We start from the raw sequence: 25,012 nt of genomic DNA, 5'->3' as shown, positions 1-25,012 counted from the left end.
ACCGCTCCGCCTGATGATACACAGCTGAACATCACAGGGGGGTTATAAAAAAGAATTGGATGTAGTCAAGGGTGGGGGGATGGTACAAGTTATTTAAACAGCCCGTTAACCCTCTGGGCCTTGACGGTGCAGCGATTCTGTTTTCTCATCACTGCGTTCCGAAGGCCATCACTTTTTTAAAATGTTTGCGTCTACGTAGCTGTACGAGGGGGAGTTTTTTGTTTTTTTTTGTGAGACAAGTTGTTTTTTTAAATGGCACCATTTTGGGGTACATATTTACTTATTGATTAACTTTTTTAGGGGGGGGGGTTGAAAAAACACAAACCAGCAACTCCACCATAGGTTTTTTTTATTTTTTTACACTTTTTTTTTTTTTTTTAATGGGTTGGTACGATTATGGTGATACAATGTTTTACTACATTAGGTGATACATGTGTGATCGCTGGGGGGTCTGACCGCTGGGACCCCCAGCGATGAGAAGAAAGGTTGGACCGAATTTTCTCCAAAATGCACCACAAGAATGATTGCTGGTGTGCATGCTCGACCAGCGCTCCATTCATTTCTATGAAGCTGCCGAAGACCGCTGTCCCGGAAGTCTTTCAGAAATTAATGGAGTGCTGGCTGAGCATGCGATCCCCAGCGATCATACATGTATCCCCGTATACTATGGAGAGGGGATACATGTCTTTGTGGGAAAGCTCCTTTAAAAATCCATCAGAAAATTAGCAGGTGGGGGGGGGGGGGGGGGTCAGCCAAGCCTGAGGATGACGAGGCCTTCCAAGTCTCTAGGAATTTGTTTGCTATTTGTTGCGAGCAATCGTACTCCTATTTGGAATAGGTTGGTCACAATTCCTCTAACATGTAGGATTTGCAGTGGGAAACATCTTGGAGAGTCAATATGGAGTATAATACCTGCTATATAGTCATTTGAAATATGTTTCTCGGTGGTTAATATAAGAAGAGCTTTTAATGGAAATGGAGAAGGCTTGAGACCACTAAGTAGAATAGATGGTGCTCAAATCTTACGTGAAATGCAAAGTAGTCTATACGTTGGTTGTATTCGTAAGAGCAAATTCCCCTAGTGGTAAATGAGGGATATTGGTAGAAGAACAGGACCTTAGCAGGGAATGATAGATGTTAGGTGGAGTGCTCTTTTGGAGGCATAACTGGATATGCAGATATTTAAAGCGTTACGATTTATGTAACTGGAACTTTGTTTGGAGTTCTGAGAAGGTGCGAAAGGCAGTCATAGAAATCGGACAAATTACTAATTCTCGCAGAACTCCATGAATTCAGATGAAGATTCGGGATGAGGTTATCCAGTAGTTTGAGGTAATAGGATAGCGGAGTGTGGGTTACAATATGTGGGTAAGTATAACTTGGCCAGGAGGTGTCATGCCTGGTAAAAACAAGAAAAGCAGGACCGCCTTGAGGTTAGTGGAATATAGATGTTTCTCTAGGGTCACCCACTTTTTGTTTGATAAGGTCCACCAATCTTTAGACTTGTCCAGTATGGAGGCCTAATGGTAAGATATCAGATCAGGAAGGTTAAGGCCACCATTCTTGATAAGCATAGTCCTCATGCGGAAGGTGATGCCGGGGCGCGTTTATTTTGTCTAGATAAAGCCGTTTGAGAGTGTAGTTGTCTAAAGATAACTTTAGGTATGTAAATCGGAAGTGTACAAGAGAGACATAGGGTTCTTGGTAAAATAAGCATCTTGTAAAGCGAGATCCTACCTGTGTAATTTTTAAATCTAACAATAAATGTTCTAAATTTTATCAGAAATATCTGCTTTTTTTCCCCTTACTGGCCAATGGTTGCCATTGCAGCTTCCCCAGGGATTGTCATCCAGTTTTTCCCAGCTCCTGAAGGTTACATAGGTATAATCCGGAACATACATCGCAACACACATTGCCCAATTACACCACAGATTTGCCATTCAGGTCCCAGTAGTTTTGGAAAACAGAGAGGAATTTGTCAGCTATAACAAAGAAATGCACTTCAATGGAGCTGAGCTGCAATTCCAGGCAGAACCTGTGGATCGGTGTGGCACTGTTTTTGGAAGAAAGCAATCCTGTTTTTGTAATTGTAGAAAACCATCTCCATATGTTATATAAGGCCCTGTTCACACTGAGTTATTTTTGCAGCGGATACCGCGGCAAAAAATGGTCGAGATTGCCTCCCGTTGATTTTAATGGGAGGAAGAGACATTTTTTTTTTCCCACGATAAACCGCTTGTGGGGAAAAAGCAACGTGCCCTTTCTTCAGGCGTTTCCACCTCTGACATCAATGGGAGGCAGAGAAAGCGTTGTTCTCTGCGTTTTTTTGACCGCGGCCGAAAAACGTGGCAAACGGTGTGCAGGAAGGTCAAAATCTGCCTCAAAATTCCAGAGGGAGTTTTGAAGCAGATTTTTTTCTTCCTACAAAAAAACTGTGAACCGGGAATAAGTCACACAGCCTAATATTAATAGTAAGACCACAGACGTTTACATTTAAGTATTTAATTAAAAGAATAAATATATATTTTTAAATTTTATTTTTTAAGACCTTTTACTCTCTCTTGCTCAGGAGTCTCCTCAGTGGGATGGATATTGATCTTGGAGGACTGGATGTAACAGATTGGGACCATAGGCTTCCACCACCAGCTGCCAAAAAACTGGTAGAAAACTTGCCGAGAGTTACGGTGTCAGCGAAACAAGCAGGTAAGACGCTATAGGCAGAAGCGATATAGCCTACACCGATTCTAAATCCACTAGGAACCACAGTAACTACAGTTTTTGATGACCTCATATTTACATTCGTGGCCAAATAGCAGATCATGCTGAATAGTTTAAAGGGTTATTCCCATCTTAGACATTTATGACATATCCACGGGATATGAAGGCGCTTGCTCGACTGTTTCCGAACAGAATGGAGAGAGCTCTAAAGCTAGCCATACAGATTAAAGTCATCTGCGAATCGACCTATTCTCTAATGTGTATGGGGGCAGCCTGACCATCGATGTCTGGGAAAGAAGGATGGATCCAGTGTTAAACGGACACATTTTGCATCACACAAAATGTATGTTAATTCACTGTCCTATCTACTTTTACTCCTGCCCTAAAAATCTCTTGTTATGCATCTACAGTATGTGCAAACGCTACTTACAAGATAATAGGGATATACACTCAAAGCTAAAATGTGTGTCTTCTCTGGCATGTTGGTGACATGTTGTTATGCCCACCAAGGCTGAAAAGTCCCCTAGTCATGAATAAAACTTTTGACATGTCAGAAGTTTATATCGGTGGGGGTCCGGGTGCTGAATACCACACCAATCGCTGAATCGAAGAGGCGGAAACTCAACTGAGCAATGTGCCCCTTCAGCTGTAATGGCATAACTTTGGATCTTCTTGGAAAGACGAAGTTCGCTAAAGATGGGCTCATAGACTTCTATGAGCCCGTCTTCGTCTAACTCTGCTTTTTTGTGGTGAACCAAAAGTTATGCCATTACTGTTGAAGGGGCACATCGCTCAGCTGAGCGCTTTTGCCTTTTCTTTTCAGTGATCGGTGGGGAACTCAGCACCGCCTCCCCCACCGATCAAAACATCTGATACGTCACTATGGCATGTCAAAAGTTTTATAAAACAGTTACTCTTTTAATTGGATTCCTGTGAATATTGTGCAATGTATAGAATAATGAAGATTGTATTGTTGATCCGTTGGTTTGTATATCGTACAGATGCCGGCCTGAAGTGTCCGGTGTGTCTTCTGGAGTTCGAGGAGGATGAAACAGTGCGACAGCTACCATGTGAACACCTCTTCCATTCTTCCTGCATTCTGCCCTGGCTTGGAAAGGTAATAACATTTTAGTTGCCCTTCAGAAGCTCTTCTTACCTTGCTGCTCTAACAGCATTAGGTTCCGACTATAAACAAGCGGAAAGACACTGGAATAGGGAAAGACCAGGATCCAACAGACTATGGCCAGAATGGCTGGGTGTTCAAGGTACAAGAACGGAGGTGGCGATATGCTGGCTAAATTAGCCTTCACCTGATACTACGACCCGATAGGAAATCAGAACCAGTGAAATTGGAGATAAGCACCAAGTCCACAGCATACCAAGAGTGCGCACTCAACATGGCAGTGTCAAGGCTTGGCCTCATGGAACCTAAGGAACAGAATCCTGTAGAATCCACGACTGACAGTGATCCAACTATGTTTTTGTTTCTGTTACAGTGTAATTTGGCCCTCACAGTACTGAACATGCACGTGGGTGGCATGAAAGCAGACCTCCATCACACATTCCATGCTAAATGCCTTGTAATATGCTGAGCGTGCAGGGGAAACCCACCCGAGAAACGTCCTTGAAAAATGCTGTGCACCAGTTGTCGCTGCTTTATTTGCTGTTAAAAAGGGCTCATGGGGGGGGGGGTTGGCTTGGCACGCAGCGGGAGCAGTCGCATGAGTCTAACTCTGCAGTGAATTCGTGCCATGCTCATCCTGCAGACATCATCAGTTCCACAATTCCATCCAGGAGGTTGAGGGCTACCAGGCAAGTGACCATGAGAGGACAAACCGCTGCAGAAAAACCTGCAAGAATTTGCTTGGGGAGAGGGGCAAGATGGCGGCTGCACTCCTCTGCCACAGCATTCTAGAGGGGGAGACTCCTCTAATGAACCAGCCCAGACCTCCACAACTGCTGAAGGGGATTCGGAGCCTACTCGGACTGAGGTGACTAATAAATTGCTGCAATCTATTTCGGTGTGTAAAACCTCCTTAACTGGCAAGTTGGAGGAGGTGAAAAATTGATATTGGCCTTATTAGACATGATATGCAGGCCTTGAGAGAATGCATGAGACATGTGGTAGACAGAGTTTCCGGTGTGGAAGATAGGACTGCGCACCTCCCCGGCACCATTTCTGACCTGGAAGCAGCCAACGAACTGTGGAAACAGAAAACTGACTATCTGGAAAATCATAATAACCTTTGAATAATAGGTATGCCTGAACAGTCTGAAGGCCAAAATCCGGGTGCCTTAGTCTTAAAATGGATCAGGGATCTGCTCCCAGACGTGCCCTTTTCGCAGACCTTTGCAGTAGAGAGGGCCCATGGAGTTCCATCACGACCACCACCGCCTGGTGCCCCGCCCAGGCCGCTACTTGCCAGAATGCTTAATTGTAACGACAGAGACTTGGTTCTCTGCTTGGCTTCCAGATCTTACGTTTAATGGAGCCGGTTTCTATATTCCCTGATTTTTCGGCCGACCTGCAAAAAAGTACAAGATGGATGCTGGTCATGCTTTGCAGATCCATGCAATGTTATTTTTTAAAGTTAATATGTTATGCTGTGGACCCACTGGGCCGTACCGCCTTGGCGGTAAGGCAGCTGGGCAACGGCGCAGGTCAGAGTCTATAGTATATAGGGTACCTGTTGCAGCACGGACAGTAGCTTGGCAGGAGCTAGGCAGCAGGTAGATGTCCGGCATGGAGAAGCAGACAGGCGTGGTATCCAGCACAGCACGCCTACAGCAGGCACGGCACTAGCTCAGGATATAGGTACAGGAACACTGGGAGCAGGAAACACTAGGGGACCATTTGCATAGACAAACTATAGGGAACACAACAACTCTCAGACATAGAACTAGGGGGCTGGACCCCCTCTTATAGTCCAGGGTACTCACGGGTCAAAGTTTGTCCATGAGGTCCGGTGCGCGCTGCCCCTTTAAGAGCGTGCACGAGCGCACGCACCCTACGGGATCCGGCAGAGGTGAGTGGACGCGAGAGCTGGCGTCTCCTGAGGAGGAGACTGGGGCCAGCGCTTGCCGACTCGTGACTGCCGCTGTCAGGGGGAGGTGACAGCCCGCAGCCACGGACATTACAACCTTTCTGGGACATTCTCACATACATATTCTGAAATAATGTATTTATAACTTGGATTCCTCCTTTGACAAGTTATGGCACGGGGACACCCCTGTATAACCCTACGTGCCACGGTTATGGGCATGAACCGGCAATGGTACCTATGTCACCTTGCGTTGTCCGACTAGTTTATTGTTCTCATGTTAGTTCTACTCTGTAAATTTTGGAATATACCATAATCGGCCGGCACCCGGCTGCATTAGGAATAATAATAGACCCCTAATGGGGCTATTCACACGACCGATTTTTTTTGACGGCCGGGAAATCCGGCCGTCAAAAAATAGGACATGCTCTATCTTCGCCCGGGTACCCGGCCGCCCGGCTCCCATAGAAGTCTATGGGGCCGGGTATTACACGGCCATCACCGGAATGTGTTCCGAGTGATGGCCGGGTTTCCCGGCGCTTGCGCTCTATCTCCTCCTCCTCACAGCGCAGAGTGCATGTGAGGAGGAGGAGTTGATGCCATTCGGACGAATGGCATAGCTGTACACTGTGTGGCAGGGCCGGGGTGTACAGCAGGTGGAGGGAGCGCTGCGCTGGCTCCCTTCCCCTGCTTGTTTTAAAAGAACCCTGGCCCGGCGACACCTTCGATGGCGCCGCTAGCAGCTGCTGCGGCTGCTACTACTGTAGCGACGCCACTATAGCAGAGCGGGGAGGTATCTCCCCGCTCTGCTATGTGCTAGCCGCACTTTAGCTCCTTGAAGGAGCGGAATCCCCGTGTTTTCGGGGATTCCGCTCCTGGACAGAGCGCTTGATGTCTCTGTCCATATCTGGGCAGTGACATCAGGGGAAACTCCTGAAGCGGAATCCCCGAACACATGGGGATTCCCCTTCAGGAGTTGCCGCTGATGTCACTGTCCGGATCTGCCCGGCCCGGCACGGATGCAAAACTTAATGCAAACCGGCCGGGCAAAATGGCCGATTTTACCGGCCGACACTCGGGCTCGGGAACGACCCGGTCGTGTGAATCCCGCCTTAGGCCTCATTCACACGACAGGGTCCGAGTGTCGGCCGGGAAAATCGGCCGATTTTCCCGGCCGGTTTGCATCCGGTTTGCATCCGTTCCAGGCCGAGTTGCCGTTTTTACCGGCCGATTTGGACCCGATTTGCATCCGTTTTTTTCCCTGTCCGTTTTAAAATCGGATGAATTTCATAAAAATTTGTTGCCACACACAGCCCTTTGTAGATAATGCCACATAGCCCCCTGGTAGGTAATGCCACATAGCCCCCTGGTAGGTGATGCCACAAAGCCCCCTGTAGGTGATGCCACACAGCCCCCTGTAGGCGATGCCACCCTGCAGGAATACCTCCCTGTCCCCTGTAGGTGATGCCACCCTGTCCCCTGTAGGTGATGCCACCCTGTCCCCTGTAGGTGATGCCACCCTGCCCCCTGTAGGTGATGCCACCCTGCCCCCTGTAGGCGATGCCACCCTGCCCCCTGTAGGCGATGCACACAGCCCCCTCTAGGTTGCACCCACTCCCCCCCCCTTCCAGGAGAAGTCACTGACTTCAATGTCCATATATGGACAGTGTAGTCACTGACTTCTGAAGAGGAATTCCCTGCCACAGGTCGGCGATTCCGCTTCAGATGTGAGTGACGTCGCTGTGTCCATATATGGACAGTGTAGTCACTCACTTCTCCTGTAGCGGAATCCCCGGCCATAGAGTCGGGGATTCCGCTGCAGAAGTGCTTGACTTCGCTGTGTCCATATATGGACAGTGTAGTCACGCACTTCTCCTGTAGCGGAATCCCCAATCCCCGGCCGGGGATTGGGGATTCCGACTCCTACAGGGAGCAAATAAAAGACCCTCCTCCTCCTCCTCACATGCACTCTGCACTGTGAGGAGGAGAGAGAGAGCGCGAGCGACGGTAGACCCGGCCATCACTCGGGACACATTCCGGTGATGGCCGTGTATTACCCGGCCCCATAGACTTATAGGGCATGTCCCATTTTTTGACGGCCGGTTTTCCCGGCCGTCAAAAAATCGGTCGTGTGAATAGCCCCATTAGGGGTCTATTATTCCTAATGCAGCCGGGTGCCGGCCGATTTATCAACGGCCGGCACCTGGCCGGGAAACCCTGTCGTGTGAATCCCGCCTAAGTTTCTAAGATGACGTTTGTAACTTGTCGTGGAATGTGAGGGGCATGGGTAACCCACAGCAATGGGCTATGGTGTTCGCACATATACGTAAATATAACCCTCATATACTATGTTTACAAAAAACGCATTTAGTACCGGATAAAGCCAGGGCCCTGCACGGACCGTGTGTACAATCGTCTACACACTCATACCATACATCTTATTCCCTGGGGCATATCTATTCTAGTCCACAAATCCATGAGATGGGAGGTAGTACACACTAAGGTGGACAAGGATGGCAGATGTCTTCATATATGCATATGTAGAAAACACACCGCCTGTTATTTTGGGCATGTATGTACCTCCATCTGCTTCTTTACATGTCCTGCGTTTGGCTGCTACATTTGCTTTGACATACCCGGCTGCTACGGTATTAGGAATGGGAGATTTTAATATGGTACTAGATCCAAACTTCTACTGATTTAGGGCTGTTCCTATCTCAGTCCCTGACTCGCAAACACAGTCTGTGCTAGATTTGTTGTAAATACCAGAGCACCAGAGCATACTCCTGTAATTCTCTAGGTCACAATGCTTTTTCCCGAATCGATTTTATATGGTCGGAAATGCCTCCATGGTGACAATGGTAGCTTATAAAAACAGAAGAGTGTCAGACCATTCTCCCATGGTGCTAAAAAATTTCTGTAACTGGTCTGTTTAGACCTAAAAGCTGGAAAATCCATCCCTTTTGGTTGACCCAACTTGGTCCTCGTCACCGCATTTTAGATCAACTGGAGGTATTTCTTGATGCACACTGCTCCTTTTGACGATACAAATATTCTGTGGGATACTCAGAGCATATCTTAGGGGGTACCATTTCCTTTTTAAAAAGTGGGTCATCTAGAGAGGAGCAGGATAGGGCACGTAAGTGCAGTGCCCTAGAAGAACAATACATAGCAGACCCCTCCGACTCGAATAAAGAACTTTGGCTATTGGAAGGGAGGAAATATTTACTATTTTTGCAAGAAAAAGCCAATAGGAAGTTATTTTTTCACCAAGCAAAAATATTTCGAATTTGGGAACCAGTCAAGTAAATTACTGGCACATTTGATACACCAAAATTCACAGAGCCCAGCTATACTGATAGCTCAGGTAGTTACCTGACGGATACACCTAGGATAGCCGAAATATTTGCACACTTATCAAGAATTGTATTCCTCCCAGACTCCTACGATCTATCACACGTTGTATCCTATATGGATGGTATGGTGTTTCCCACTCTAGAGGACACCAGCCGGGAAGCCTTAGAAATAGATATTACTGCGGAAGGGATTTTACAGGTCTTGAAGGATATGTCAATGGGAAAGGCACCGGGCCCTGATGGGATCCCTGTGAAAATGTATCATAGGTACGCCGATCATCTCATCCCCTCACTTTGCTCTATGTACTCATGCCCTGAGAATAGGTAAATTGGCGGCGGTATGTATGATGCTACTATAATAGTTTTTTTGAAGCCTGATAAAGACCCTGGTAAATGCGGCTCATATAGGCCGATATCGTTGCTAAACAACAGTTACAAAATACTACGAAGGTACTCGCAAGCCGGTTTAACAAGGTTATCCTTCAGGTTATTCATGGGGATCAGACCGGATTCATGCCTGGGAAATCTGCTTCGGAAAATATTAGGAAGGTACAAATCCTTACGCAGATTGGAGTGGCTATGAAGGCAGATTGGGCGCTAGTGTCTTTTGTTGCTGTGAAGGCATTCGATTGACTGGCCCTATTTGCTGGAAACGTTGACCACATTTGGGTTTGGCCCTCAGTTCATCAGATGGATTTCAGTTTTATATAAGACACCGAGAGCACAAATTTTGGTCCCCTTTATTCTCTCTCTATAGAGGCACTAGGCAAGGTTGTCCCCTTTACCCGTTACTCTTTGCCCTTGCCATAGAGCCTCTGGCAATATGCATAGGGCATCACCCAAAATACAGAGGGATAATGCTAGGGTCAAGAGAGGATAGAATAAGCTTATATGCAGATCACATGGTTTTATATATGTCCCAACCTACTGTTTCCTTACCGTTGGCCATAGACATACTGGATAACTTCGGACAATTCTCTGGACTACATATTAATTGGAGCAAATCCTTCTTCATGCCATTACAGGAGATGGGATGGTCTGACAATATGCATGGCCTTCAGGTTGTACCGAAGTTTAAATATTTGGGCATAGCAATCAATAGAAATCATATGGAGGACCATGCAGAAAATATCTTGCCTTTACTAGACTATATAAAATCTAAGTTTAGAGTGCGCCGTAAGTTGCCACTGGAGATGGCTGGTAGGATTAATCATCTTAAATTGGTCATACTCCCAAAATGTCTGTATGTACTAGAACATGCTGCTACCCCAGTATACAAGTTGTAGTGTCCATGGCCGCGGGCCTTCAGGTTAACTCATCTCCCGAGGCCCGCAGCCATGGATCCGTGAGCGCTGGTCCCCATCTCTTTCCTAGGAGACGTCAGCGCTCCCTTCCGGTCTTCTGTGTCCCGAGATTTTCTGGTCTATAAGAAGGCCCCAGGCCTTCTGATCCTTGCGTGAGCGTTGCTAATTTTCCCAGTCTGTCTTGCAAATGGTCCCTTAGTGTTTCTCGTTCCAGTTGTTACCCGTGCCTTGTTACCTGTTCCTGTTTCCCCTGCTGTGCCTTTAGTATCGAGTCATGCCACGTCCTGTGTCATCTGCCACGTCCGGAGGAATCCGCCATATCCTGTGTCATCTCCCACGTCCGGAGGAATCCGCCATGTCCTGTCATCTGCCACGTCCGGAGGAATCCGCCATGTCCTGTCATCTGCCACGTCCAGAGAAATCTACCACGTCTGGCGCAACCTGCGGCACCTGTGTCATCCGGCACGTTTGGCGTTATCTGCTGCACCCATCTCCATCAGTGCCAGAGCTGCGGCCTCTGTCTGGACTATCCAGGTACCCTTGTGCGGGACATTGTATTGGTGGGGTTTCCTGTTGTTTGACCAGCTGCCTCCCCGCTACGGCCTAGCTGGTCCACTAACCCGCTCCGTGACAGTACGCTCAGGCCATGGACCCCGCTGGTCAACCTGAGACTTTGACGACACAAGCCATGCTGGCCGATATGGAGGATCTCCAGTCACGACAAGACCAGCTCCTCCTGTCGGTGAACGCCATAGCCCATCGGCTGCTTGCTCCCACCACAGTCGTCACTGCACCCATTCCTGCTGTTCTTCCTGCTACACTTCCTGACTGTACCGGTACCAATCCCCTGTGTTTCTTGCCGCTACCTCCACGCTATGACGGAGATCCGAGGTCCTGCAGGGGATTTTTGAATCCGTGCCTGATCCACTTCAGACTACATGCCAGGTCCTTCTCTTCGGATGACGTCAGGATCGTCTTCATCTCTCTCCTTACTGGGAAAGCCCTGGCATGGGCTAATACTCTGTGGGAACATCAGGGACCAGAGACCCGTGACTTGCAGTGCTTCTTACAGACCTTCCGCTCGATCTTTGAAGAACCTGGGAGAGTTTCTTCGGCTGCTGCATCCTTGCTGATCCTACATCATGGAGACCTCCGTGGGCGAGTATGCCATTCAGTTCCGTATCCTGGCTGCTGAATTGACCTGGAACAACGAGGCTTTGGTGGCCACATTCTGGCAGGGACTGTCTTCAGGGATCAAGGACGAGCTGGCTCCTCGCGATCTGCCATCTACCCTGGACAATCTTATCCTACTCGCCTCCCGGTTTGACATGAGGATCCGGGAGCATTCCCAAGAGGTTCTCCGGGAGAGAACTTCCTAGGCTGGATTCTACTTTTCAGCAATCCTCCTCAATCGTCCCACCAGAGGATCCGATGCAGAGTAACTATGTCAAATTGTCTACCCAGGAGAAACAACGCAGACGCACTTCTGGACTTTCTCTGTATTGCGACCTCGGAGGCCATATTGTGCGCCTGTGTCCCCAGAGGCCAGAGAGACCGCATTGCCTAGGACTGATTGGAGAGACAACCCTAGATGGAACGGTACCTAATAAAGCATTCTGTTCCAAGCTGACTATTCCTGTGACCCTAGTATCCGGCGAGAGGACGCATCAAGTTTTTGTTTATCTTGATTCTGGTTCTGCTGCAAACTTCATCCAGAAAGAGCTTGTGGATCATCTCCAGTTGCCCACAGTCCCCCTAGAGATGTCTTTGGCTGTTGCCTCAGTTAATGGACTGCCTCTGCCTGATCCCATCGTTTCTAAAACCAAGCCGTTGAAGCTCCAGGTTGGAGTCCTTAATTTTGAACTAATTTCTTTCCTTGTTTTGCCCAAGGCCATCAATCCTTTTCTACTGGGCCTGCCTTGGCTTCGACTACATGCTCCAGTCCTGGACTGGAATTCACGAGAGGTTCTCCAATGGGGCTCCAAGTGCCAAGGTCGTTGTCTGTTGCAGATCCATCCTGTCAAGCCTCCTCTGCCTCAGTCATTGGCGGGACTGCCTCCCCAGTTTGCTCAGTATGGAGATGTTTTCAGCAAAAGGGAGGCTGAGACGCTTCCTCCACATCGGACTTATGACTGCCCCATTGAACTGGTTCCTAATCTCTCTCTCCCCTGTGGTCGAGTATATCCTCTCTCCTTGCCTGAGTCTCTATCCATGTCGGCCTATATCAAGGAGAGTCTGGAGAGGGGTTTCATACGAAAGTCTTCCTCCCCGGCTGGTGCTGGATTCATCTTCGTTAAAAAGGACGGATCCCTTCGACCCTGTATTGACTACCGTGGTCTTAACCAGATCACGGTCAAGAACAAATACCCGTTGCCACTTATATCTGAGCTGTTTGATCACATACGAGGAGCCAAAAAATATTCTAAGCTAGACCTGCGGGGGGCTTCTAATCTAGTCGTCTGGATTCACCGGGGTGATGAATGGAAGACTGCTATGAATACCTAGTGATGCCCTTCGGACTGTGTAACGCTCCCGCAGTGTTTCAGGAGTTCGTTAATGATCTCTTCCGAGATCTCCTCTATGTCTGTGTTGTTGTTTCTCAATATTTTGATTTTCTCCCCAGATCTGGCGACTCATCGGAGGCATGTCCGTCAGGTTCTACTACGATTAAGGGAGAATCATTTATACGCCAAGCTGGAGAAGTGCGTCTTTGAGAAGAGTTCTCTGCCCTTCTTGGCCTACATAATCTCGGATCAAGGCCTCAAGATGGATCCTGAGAAAGTGAAAGCTGTCCTGGAGTGGCCACGTCCTCAAAGCTTAAGGGCCATACAGCGGTTCATGGGATTCGCCAATTTCTACCGGCAGTTTATTCCTAACTTCTCTTCTCTGACGGCTCCCATCTCTACCCTTACCAAGAAGGGTGTGAACGCCAAGGTGTGGACTCCAGAGGCAGTCCGCGTTTATTCGCCTCAAGAAAGCCTTCACTTCAGCTTCGATCCTCCATCATCCTGACGTATCTCGGCAGTTCTCACTGGAAGTGGACGCTACTTCTGTTCCAGAGGAGCCCCAAAGGCAAGGCAGTAGTATGTGGCTACTACAAGACTTTTTTCTTCTGCTGAGCGCAATTACTCTATTGGAGATCGGGAGCTGCTGGCCATCAAATTGGCTTTGAAGGAGTGGAGACCTCTTCTAGAGGGCGCTGCTCATCCCATCCTGATCTTCACCGACCACAAAAACTTACCTACCTTCAGTCTGCACAACTACTGAATCCTCGTCAAGCCAGGTGGTCGCTGTTCTTCACCCGTTTCCAGTTTGTGCTCCACTACCGTTCCGCGGACAAGAATGTGAGGGCCGATGCCCTGTCCAGATCGTTTGAGACGGAAGACACGGTGGAGTCCCTTCAGACTATCATAGACCCATCCTGCATTGTCACTGCTAATCCTCTGCAGGTTAGAGACATGCCTCCTGGGAGGACTTTTGTTCAGTTGGGAGACAGGAGAAGAATTCTCCGCTGGGGACACAGTTCTAAACTGGCTGGGCACACTGGTCGCCCACGCTACCTAAAGATGTTCTGGACTTTGTCTCTTCTTGCACGGTGTGTGCCTCTAACAAAGTTACTCACTCTAAGCCTGCCGGCCTGCTTCAACCTCTGCCTGTACCCAGTGCCCCCTGGCAGCACATTGCGATGGACTTTGTCACAGACCTTCCCCCCCCCTCAGCAGGATGCAACACCGTCTGGGTGGTGGTGGACCGGTTCTCTAAGATGGCTCATTTTATCCCGCTGACCGGCCTACCTTCTGCTCCTCGACTGGCCAGTCTCTTCATTCTACACATCTTTCGCTTGCATGGCTTGCCTCTACACATTGTGTCCGACCGGGGAGTTCATTTTACTTCAAAGTTCTGGAGAGACCTCTGTAAACTCCTGGATGTGAGATTGGACTTTTCCTCAGCTTATCACCCCCAGTCCAATGGGCAAGTTGAGAGGATCAACCAGATCATGGAGAATTATCTCCGCCACTTCATCTCTTCACAGCACGATAACTGGGTACAGCTTCTTCCATGGGCCGAGTTCTCATACAACAACCACACAAGTGAATCCACCATTTCCACTCCATTTCACATTGTGTACAGTCAACATCCTACAGTTCCTCTCCCAGTGTTGACCACATCTCAAGTACCCACTGCTGACTCTGCTTATGGAGACTTTTTGTAAATCTGGCAACAGACCCGGTCCTCTATTTTGCTGGCAGTCGATCGCATGAAGCGAAAGGCAGATACAAGGAGAAGAGAGCCGCCTCAGTATCTTCCAGGTACTAAAGTCTGGCTGTCCTTTCAGAACATTCGCTTGAAGGTACCCTCATACAAGTTTGCTCCCAGGTTCCTTGGTCCTTTCGAGATTCTGCAACAGATCAACCCAGTCTCCTATAAGCTGCGGCTGCCTCCTACCCTCAGAATCCCCAACTCCTTCCATGTGTCCCTCCTGAAGCCAGTGGTCCTGAACCGCTACAGCAAGACTTCTAGTTCAACAGTTTCTCCCAGCGGTTCTTTTTATATGAGAGGTGAGGGAGATCCTGGACTGCAAGAGGGTAGGAGGAAGGACTTTCTATTTGGTGGACTGGAGAGGGTTTGGTCCTGAGGAGAGGTCCTGGGAGCCAGAAGAGAACCTCAGTGCCCCTGTGCTTAAGAAATTCCTCTCTCGCTCTGGCTCTAAGAAGAGGGGGGATCCTGTAGCGTCCATGGCCGCGGCCCGTCGGGTTTACTCACCTCCCGACGCCCGCAGCCATGGATCTGTGAGCACTGGTCCCCATCTCAGGAGACGCCAGCGCTCACTTCCGCTCCGGTCTGCTGTGTCCCGTAGGGTGTGCGCGCACGCTCGTGCCCGGCCTTAAAGGGCCAGCACGCGCAGAAAGGAAATCGTCGTCATCATCATCAACTGCCGAGATTTCCTGGTCTATAAGAAGGCCCCAGGCCTTCTGATCCTTCCCTGAGCATTGCTCGTTTTCCCAGTCCGTCTTGCAAGTGGTCCCTTAGTGTTTCCCGTTCCAGTTGTTACCCGTGCCTTGTTACCTGTTCCTGTTTCCCGTGATGTGCCTTTAGTCGTGCCACGTCCTGTGTCATCAGCCACGTCCAGAGAAATCTGCCACGTCTGGTGCAACCTGCGGCACCTGTGTCATTCGCCACGTTTGGCGTTATCTGCTGCACCCATCTCCATCAGTGCCAGAGCTGCGGCCTCTGTCTGGACTATCCAGGTACCCTTGTGCGGGATATTGTATTACTAAGGTTTCCTGTTGTTTGGCCAGCTGCCTCCCCAGTACGGCCTAGTGGGTCCACTAACCCGCTCCGTGACACAAGTCCTTCTTTAATCGAATACATGCTTTATTCCCAGCGTTCATATAGAGACATAACCGCTCTAAACTGAACCTGTCCACTTTGTAACACTCGAAAACCCTGGGTGGTATGGCGTTGCCAGACCTCTATCATTATTATGTATCAGGCCAATTCCTCTATTTAAAGGTGTGGGTTGCCAGTGCTTCACTCCCAAACAGGGATCACCATTTAGTATTTTATCTGCATCTATCCCATTTATGGCCAGTGTTGGAAAGTCCCTTGGGTACCGTTGCAAACTTTTAACCCATTCACAAAATAGCGGCACAGTTATGGTCAGCTGCGAAGTCTATCGGATGAATTAGCTCCTAACTTTTGCTCTGATACGGAGTGGGTACTATCGGGGATATGTATACTGGAAATGTACTTAAAGAGGCTCTGTCACCACATTATAAGTGGCCTATCTTCTACATAATGTTTTCAGCGCTGTAATGTAGATTATAGCAGTGTTTTTTATTTAGAAAAACGATCATTTTTGACGGAGTTACAACCTATTTTAGCTTTATGCTAATGACTTTCTTAATAGACAACTGGGCGTATTTACATTTTGACCAAGTGGGCGTTGTACAGAGAAGTGTATGACGCCAACCAATCCGTGTCATACTCTTCTCTCCATTCACTTACACAGCACATAGTGATCTTACTAGATCACTATGTGCAGTCGCATACACACATATTAACGTTACTCAAGTGTCCGGACAGTGAATAGACATCACTACCAGCCAAGACGTGATGTCTATTCAGAATCCTAACACTTCGGTAACGTTTGTGGTTGATTTACAGCACAGCAAGCGTAATCTCGCTCTAAATGACAGTTTACAGCGTAATCTCGCGAGACTACGCTTGCTATGCTGTAAATAAACCACAAACGTTAGCCAAGTGTCGGGATTCTGAATACACATCACGTCCTGGCTGGAGGTAATGTTTATTCACTGTCAGGACACTTGAGTAACGTTAATGTGTTTGTGTGTGTATGTGGCTGCACATAGTGATCTAGTAAGATCACTATGTGCTGTGTAAATGAATGGAGAGAAGTGTATGACGCTGATTGGTCAGCGTCATACACTTCTCTGTACAACGCCCACTTGGCCAACAAGTTAAACACGCCCAGTTGTCTTAAGAAAGTCATTAGAATAAAGCTAAAATAGGTCATAACTCCGTCAAAAATTGTTTTTCTAAATAAAAAACACTGCTGTAATCTACATTACAGCGCCGATCACATTATGTAGAAGATAGGCCACTTATGTGGTGATAGAGCCTCTTTAAATCTTTTATGCAGAAGCATAATGACTATAGTTTGCCTAGAGAGGCTTTCTTTAGATATTTACAATTACGCCATACACTTAAGGGATCATTCCCGTCATCTGAGATTACATTTTCACAATTCCCATTGATTGGAATTTTAAAATCCCAGGGACCGAGGGGCTTGATTTCAGCCATTTATATGTCTCTTATTCAGTCTGAGCTGGCTAGTGTAAAATTGGGCTGCCCAAATACAGGACTTATTGGAAGACAAGTGGGGGGAGATATTGTCCTCTCCACTTACAGTGTCCCCTGCAGCCAACAATAAAATGATACAACGATCAATAATACATCCAAGTTATCTCACCCCGGTGAGATTGTGTAGAATGGGTAGATACCCAAACACAGAATGCCACAGATGCCGATCCGAGAGATCCGATTTCTGGCATATGATTTGGGCATGCCCTATTGTATATTTCTTTTGGAAAGAGGTGATCAAGATTGTTCCTAGCGTGACCTGTATATCCATTCCCCCTAACCCCACAGGTTTGCCTAATTGGAATATCACCTGATGATCAGGGGCCTCACTATATAAAGATTCTACTCAGGGAGGTACTTTTCATGGCCCGCAAAACTATTGCACTCAGGTGGATGGATCCTAGACCTCCTAAAATCCTCAAATGGAAATCCTTGGTCAATTCAATCCTTCCTTATGAGAGTATACTTTACAGATGCAAAGGCTTTACTGATAAATGTACTAAAATATGGGAGACCTGGTGTAATTTCCCACTTACCCAATACACCCCACACTGGTTTACCAATATGAGAGATACATTGTTACTGGATTGAGATGTATTGTACGGTATGATGGAAGATATTGCCTTTCTTATATTCCTCTATTGAACACATATACTTTGTATACTTCTGTGTATTCCTTTTTTTTTTTTTTTTCGTATCTAAGATGTATCGCCTAGTCTAATTTTATTTTTCTGTTCTTTTGTATATTCTGGTGACGTTCACCTGATTTTGTACCACTTATTTACCTTGCAATTGCATTTCCATTCTTTAATGCTTTTTTGATTTCATTTGTACTACAAATTCTTAATAAAACGAATTAAAAAAAAAAAAAAAAGGGGCTCACAGGGTACCTGCACAACCCCCATCCCTAGGGGGCCCACTAGGGCTGGCCTAAATCCTCCATTGTAAAAACAGAGGACATTATCCAAAAGCAAACTTGGACCTCTGATCTGATTAATGTTGGCAGACTTTCTGTTTGTGGATGTGAAGACTACAGGCCCTGAAAGCACCCTGCTCAATGAAATCCAAAAATAGCGTCAGCCAAACTGCGGGTGGTGGCACTGAACGACACCTTATTTGATACCATGCAGTGGCTAGACAGTGCTCTTTCTCTCTTTATTCTTTGGATGAGACACATACTTTTTAAGCATCCTTGTCTTTCTGTTTCTTTAACGCTGACTGGCAAGAGGTTGTGAGAATAGATAGGAGCTATGTTGGACTGTTTTATCTCTTTCTTATATGGCAGGAAATTTTAACTACTCTGTCTGGTGTTCATGGGTGTGGGGCTAACACTATTATTGTGAGTCCCTATGTTGTTGGCCTCTTCCATGCTTAAAGAGGCTCTGTCACCACATTATAAGTGCCCTATCTCCTACATAATCTGATCGGCGCTGTAATGTAGATAACAGCAGTGGTTTTTATTTTGAAAAACGATCATTTTTGAGCAAGTTATGAGCTAGTTTAGATTTATGCTAATGAGTTTCTCAATGGACAACTGGGCGTGATTTTACTTTTTACCAACTGGGTGTTGTACAGAGGAGTGTCTGACCCTGACCAATCAGTGACTAATCCGTGTCCTACACTTCTCATTGTTCCAGCCCAGCATGATCCACAGCACAGTGTGATTGTGCAGTGAAAGAAGCTGGGCTGGAACAATGAGAAGTGCAGGACGCTGATTGGTCAGGGTCAGACACTTCTCTGTACAACACCCAGTTGGTAAAAAGTAATAACACGCCCAGTTGTCCATTGAGAAACTCATTAGCATAAATCTAAACTAGCTCATAACTTGCTAAAAAATGATCGTTTTTCAAAATAAAACCCACTGCTGTTATCTACATTACAGCGCCGATCAGATTATGTAGGAGACAGGGCATTTATAATCTGGTGACAGAGCCTCTTTAAGGACTACAAGGAGTTAATGGCGAGGATGGGGTCTGAATATCAATGTTATGGTTGGGTGGGCTGTTGGTTGTTCTATGCAATATACTTGTAAGTCCTTACAGACAAAGCCTTATGTGACACATCCCTTATAGACTCGAGGGTCGGTATGAATGGGATAAATTCTATACAGTTCATTGTATTCTGATCACATTTTACATCCCTCTAATTACATCAGTATAATACTAAAATAAAAGTAATACCATTCATGGATCTTGCCCCGTTAGGATTGTTGTTGTTATTGATTTTTTTATATCGTTAATGCTGTTTTTTGTTAGAAAAATGTAGCACTGCTAGAGCTCCTGCCCCATGCCCTCTTACACCCTTTGGTAGACTAACGCCAGAGAGGTCCCTTGCGGATATTTTGCATTTACTTTTCCCTAGTGAACTGCGCTACTCTGGTTACTACCGCTCACTCGTTCTCTCGAATAGACCTTACTTTATGCAATTAAGCTCTGTTGCCATTGGTACACAAAGTTAGAAAACCACAAACCTATGAGGAGACAGTTTTCCTCTTCTGTGTTGAAGTCAGCTGAAGAGCTGGGTAGCTTAATATCAAGATCTCCTTGTCCTCGCTTAGAAGATTTCAATATACCAGTAGACTTCAATTTAGCTACTACTGCTCTACAGGTGCGGCCTGGGTGATGGAGCAGTCACATGTGACCTTTCCCTCTCGCCAAACTGGAATGAAGTCCATTAGCTGTTTAATAAGTGGGGATCATCCAAAGTAGAGAACCTCTTTAGAGTAGCCCCTTGACAATAAACTGACCACAAAGTGTCCCCCTGCTGGGACCCCAGTGATCAATGGTATTCTGTAGGGAAACCTGTCAGTAAGCGTTCAGTTTCCCTGCAGTGCCACAACAGGGGAAATTAAGCATTATACAGTGCCCATTAACATGAATGGGCTTGTCTGTGTACTGCAAGACAGGACAGGCCCTCCAGAGAGAGACACGCTCCCTGAAGAAATCCCTTCTCATTTTGGGCTTAGGAGTCCAGTGGGCGGTCCTACTCAGTGATTGACAGCTATCTCTGTATGCACTCATATATAGGGATGGCTGTCAATCAATGAGTGCGACTACCCACTGGACTCCTAAACCCAAAATGAGAAAGCATTATATTAATAAAATACAAGCTATAGTGACGCTTTTCCAAAAAAAACACTATCAAGCTGCTCTGTTCCTCCTGCTTTATAACATGAGGGACAGCATGTTCAACAGTTAAGGATATTCCTAGTTGTAAAGTACCGAGGACTGATTGCTTACCTTCGGGTTTACTGCTGTTCTTTTTTTTTTTTTTTTGGGTGTCTTCAGGTCCTGGACTATACCTGTTATGTGAAGGATCCTACCAGACCAGCTCTTTGATCACAGTGGATGTCAAACTAGTTATTACTAATCGTCTTGCCACGGATTTTTACCTGTTAAAGGGAATGTGTTGCCAGCAAAACATGTTTTTTTTTTTTGTTAAACAATTAGTGTGTAGGTGATTAAACATTGTTCTAATTTTTTTTATTTTTTTCACGAGTCAGGAAATATTATAAATTGGATTCAATTTATAATATTTCCCAGCACTGGTCACTAGATGGAGCAATTCCCAAAATTGCAGCATTGCATGTGGTAAAGCAACCACATTGCTTTATGCTGCAAAATTGGGAAAAAAAATCCCTCGCTCTAGTGAGCTCTCAGAATCGCCCCCCCCCCCCCTCCTTTTATCCTGGCTAGTGCCGGGAGAAACGAGGGGTTTGAACGGTCTAACCTCCTACACTGTGTGTCGCCATTTTTTGAGCTAACACACAGTGTAGAAGGTTTACATACACTAGTAAAACACACTGAAACACGAACATACATAGAAATCACTTACCTGCTCCAGTCGCCACCGGTCCGTCCGCTCCGTCTGCTGCCGCTGCTCCATGTGCACAAGTCCGGAAGCCGCGACCGGAAGTAGTAATCTTACTGCCCGGCCGCGACTTCCGGTCCACAGGAAAATGGCGCCGGACGGTGCACATTTCAAATCGGACGGTGTGGGAGCGGCGCATGCGCCGTTCCCACACACACGGCGTACACCATAGTGGATGGAACGGGCCCCGTTTGCAGTCCCTATGGGACTGGAGCTGCCGTATTCCATGTCTGTATGTGTCGTTAATCGACACATACAGAAATGGGAAAAAAAATGGCAGCCCCCATAGGGAAGAAAAAGTGTAAAAATAGAAAAAAGTAACACACAAACACACAAATAAATATAAACGTTTTTAATAAAACCCTAACATAAAACTGATATAAAAAAATTTTTTTGGGTGACACTGTTCCTTTAAGTGTTGAACATCAGGAGGTTATCTGAACCACTGTGACCACTATCACTTATGTCTTGCTAAGGTTTGGAAACGTGCGGTGCTGTCACTAGATGTGGTCAACAGTTCTGAATGGAACGGTCTTTGGCTTGTCCTAAGGAAAATGGATTTGGAGACCCTTTCATATCCTGGGATGAATTATTATATTTAGCTCCTACCGCAAGTTACTGCTAGTGGGTCATTACCACACTCCTTTTCATTAAGGTGGGACATCAAACATAGCTGCCCACTGTCCCTTCTTTTTGCCCTGGCCTTAGAGCTTGGTCTTACTCAAGACATCTTCAAATGTCACTGGCTGCAGATATAAGGATCACAAAGAAATGGTTAAGCTATAGGCCGAGGATGTGTTACTGTTCCTAGTGATATTAATCACACCACAATATGGTATGGTGCAAAAAGCAACCTTGTAACAGGTTGCAGACACTTCACCAAGTCTAGGCTAACGTGGCAGGTCTTGCTCTTCCGAATCTCTAACCATACTTACTTCCTTCAGCATTTTTTTTAGGAGGTGGCAAGGGACTACATGATTATAATTTTGGAGCATTATGTGGGAGAGGGGAGTTTGTGTTTTTCTCTTCTCGGGGGTTTCTTTAGCCCACTCTGACCCTTATTATGATATTGTGGTAGAAGAGGTGTCTGATGCAAAGGTTAAAGGGAATGTGTCGCTAGAATTTTTTTTTTTCAGTTAAACAATTAGTATTTGAGTGATTACACTGTTTTAATTGTTTCACAAGTCAGGAAATATTATAAATTAGATTCTAATTGATCACATTTCCATGTGCTAGCCACTAGAGGGAGCAGTTCCCAAAACTGCAGCATGGTTACTGTGGTAAAGCAACCTCATTGATTTATGCTGCAAATTTGGGGTAGACACACTCTTTTTAGTGTCCTCACACAATTCCCCCCTCCCTTCTTCTGGCTAGTGCCAGGAGACGGAGGGGTATGAATGTCTTCAAACCTCCTACACTGTGTGCCACCATTTTCTGAGCGACTGCACAGTGTAAGAGGATTAGATACAGGGCTCAGCAGACAGTATCACACAAACATAATACACACATCATACACGAACATAAATTACCTGCTCCTGCCGCCGCTGGTCTACGCTCCTATTCCCTGCGCCTTCGCTTTGTTGAACATACGGCCGGAAGTAGTCATCTTACTGTCTGGCAGCGGCTTCCGGTCCACATGAAAATGGCGGCGGATTTCGCTCTACGAACGAGCTGCGTTTTGTTCTGTGTGGGAGCGACGCATTCGCTGTTCCCACACAGACAGCGTATGCTTCTGAGAATGGAACGGCTCCCGTTCGCAATCTCTATGGGGTTGTATGTGCCGTATAGCATCTCTGTATGTGTCGTTAATCGACACATACAGAGATGAAAAAAAAAATGGCAGCCCCCATAGAGAAGTAAAGGTTTGAATACAGTAAAAAGTTTTATGTGACACTAATAAATAAAATGTTTATTTTATTAAAAGCAATATAATAAAAAAAAAAATCATGACACCTTCCCTTTTAACTGGAATAACCTCCTATACACTTATATGGAGACATACTAATCTCTTGTAATCTAATGCATTTGACAATTGGGAAGAGTTGGGGGATCACGAATGTTGCTCACTTGGAAGAAGCAAGTGTCCTCAAGAGTTGGCAACAGCTGCAGGCAGCCTACGGGTTACCACATCACAACTTCTTCCAGTTGTTTACAAAGCCCAGGCCTGCCTGACAGATATCTCTCACAACTATGGTAATCATGGATGTGCTTACCCACCACGCACATCCAGAGGTATCATTTATACCCCGTCAACAATTTAGCTGGATAAATTCCCTTGGAGTTGGGCATTAGAGCAATAACTAATGATCAGGGGGAAAATATTTACTAACCACGCCATAGCTTTCTCTTTATGAGGCCCATAGGCTTTCCCAACCGGATGCTCCTTACAGATTGTGTGGTTTTTCTAACACTTGACTACTTTGGAGACCTTAGTGCTCTCCTCTGGCCTGTCTATAGTCACCATTTGCTCTTCACTCTCATATAGTGCTTAAATGCTTTCATATACTCCCACCTGTACATTTTTCAATATCGCTACCATATAGTGCTACCTAAAATAATTGTATCCTTCCATGCCTTATACTTATGTTCTATAACGGAGTTTTTGTAGGAGAGAGAGATTTTAGTTTGTTAGCAATTGTGTTAAATATTACAAATTGATCGAATCAAATAAAAAAAATAATTGAACATTTATGTAAAGTGATAGTCAAAGGCAGTACTTGTTTTCAGAAGTCTCAGAATTTCTTAAATAGGCAATATTTGAACAAACCTAGCATAAATCAATAGTACAAGTGAATATAAGATACTTTGTAATATACCTTACTACAGAATAATTCTCTCCACTTATAAGCCCACCCTCCCTCCCTCCTAATTGTTCACTCACTATAAATTTATTGCTAAATCCGTCTCCACAAGAGAGACTATCCGCTCACTGAGGGATTAGGTTACAGCTGCCCAGAGAAGTCTTTGGGGGGGGGGGACGAGGCAGCAGGGGCAGAGTGAGAGAGACACAGACACACAGAGATAATGCTGCAGCTTTTAGTAAGTGTTGTATCTCACTCCAGGGCTGGATTCATATCTACACTGCTTATTACTGCTGTATAAACTCCATGTTGCTGCTGCTTGTATGTGTTTTATAGGGATAGGAGAGCAGGGTTTTCCTATTGTCTGTGTGCAGTGTATAGAAGACATCTATACAGTCTCCACCCACTGGGAGGGAGGGAGGGAGAGAGAGAGAGACTGCAGAGGGGAAACTTAAAAAAATGCAAAATACAAGTCATATAAAGAAAAAGGTTATGCCTCATCTACACACGACATCATATTCTGAAAAGTCACCTGAAATAGGTAAGCTTTTAGAATAGAAGCTAATCTCTGTATGGTGGCTATGTCACCACTATCTTCAAACTCTGTACCAATATATTAATGTATGACAAGTGATATTTCTTCATAATCCACAGACAAATTCCTGCCCTCTATGCAGAGATGAACTCCCTACGGATAGCCCAGAATATGAAGAATACAAACAGGAGAAGGTAAAACAAAAATATGGCAACTGGGGTTGTATGGAAAGGCGCTAATAAATGCAATAGAAACCCGTACCACCATTTTATGGCCCAAACGAATAAAAAAAAATTATAAACTTTACAAATAGTTGTGATAAAAAAAATGTCCTACTGTTTTGTGTATACAGCTCATGTGCAGACATGTCTTTCCATGGTAACAGACTACAAATTAACCCGGTTTTCTGATCCTGCATTTATACTCCTGTTTTCTACTGCACTTATTAACATTTGGTAGGTTATAGGAAGTATGGAACATCGCTAAGGGAGTCTGACTGCAG

The 25,012-nt window shown here is 46.1% G+C and overlaps 1 protein-coding gene across 2 annotated transcripts in view; it reads left to right on the top strand.

The window, feature by feature from the left end:
* RNF181 (ring finger protein 181) overlaps positions 1-25,012 on the top strand; it is a 43,090-nt gene that overhangs the window by 14,936 nt on the left and 3,142 nt on the right. For both annotated transcript variants that reach the window (XM_075858564.1, XM_075858565.1), the window contains exons 3-5: positions 2,570-2,703; positions 3,720-3,835; positions 24,630-24,704. In XM_075858564.1, the coding sequence (XP_075714679.1) occupies positions 2,570-2,703; positions 3,720-3,835; positions 24,630-24,704 (325 nt within the window). The remainder of the gene's footprint in view (positions 1-2,569; positions 2,704-3,719; positions 3,836-24,629; positions 24,705-25,012) is intronic.

Source organism: Rhinoderma darwinii, chromosome 3 (assembly GCF_050947455.1).
Source record: "Rhinoderma darwinii isolate aRhiDar2 chromosome 3, aRhiDar2.hap1, whole genome shotgun sequence".
NCBI lineage: Eukaryota > Metazoa > Chordata > Amphibia > Anura > Rhinodermatidae > Rhinoderma > Rhinoderma darwinii.
Note: the sequence above shows the minus strand (reverse complement) of the source record. Positions and strands in the feature narration are given on the sequence as shown.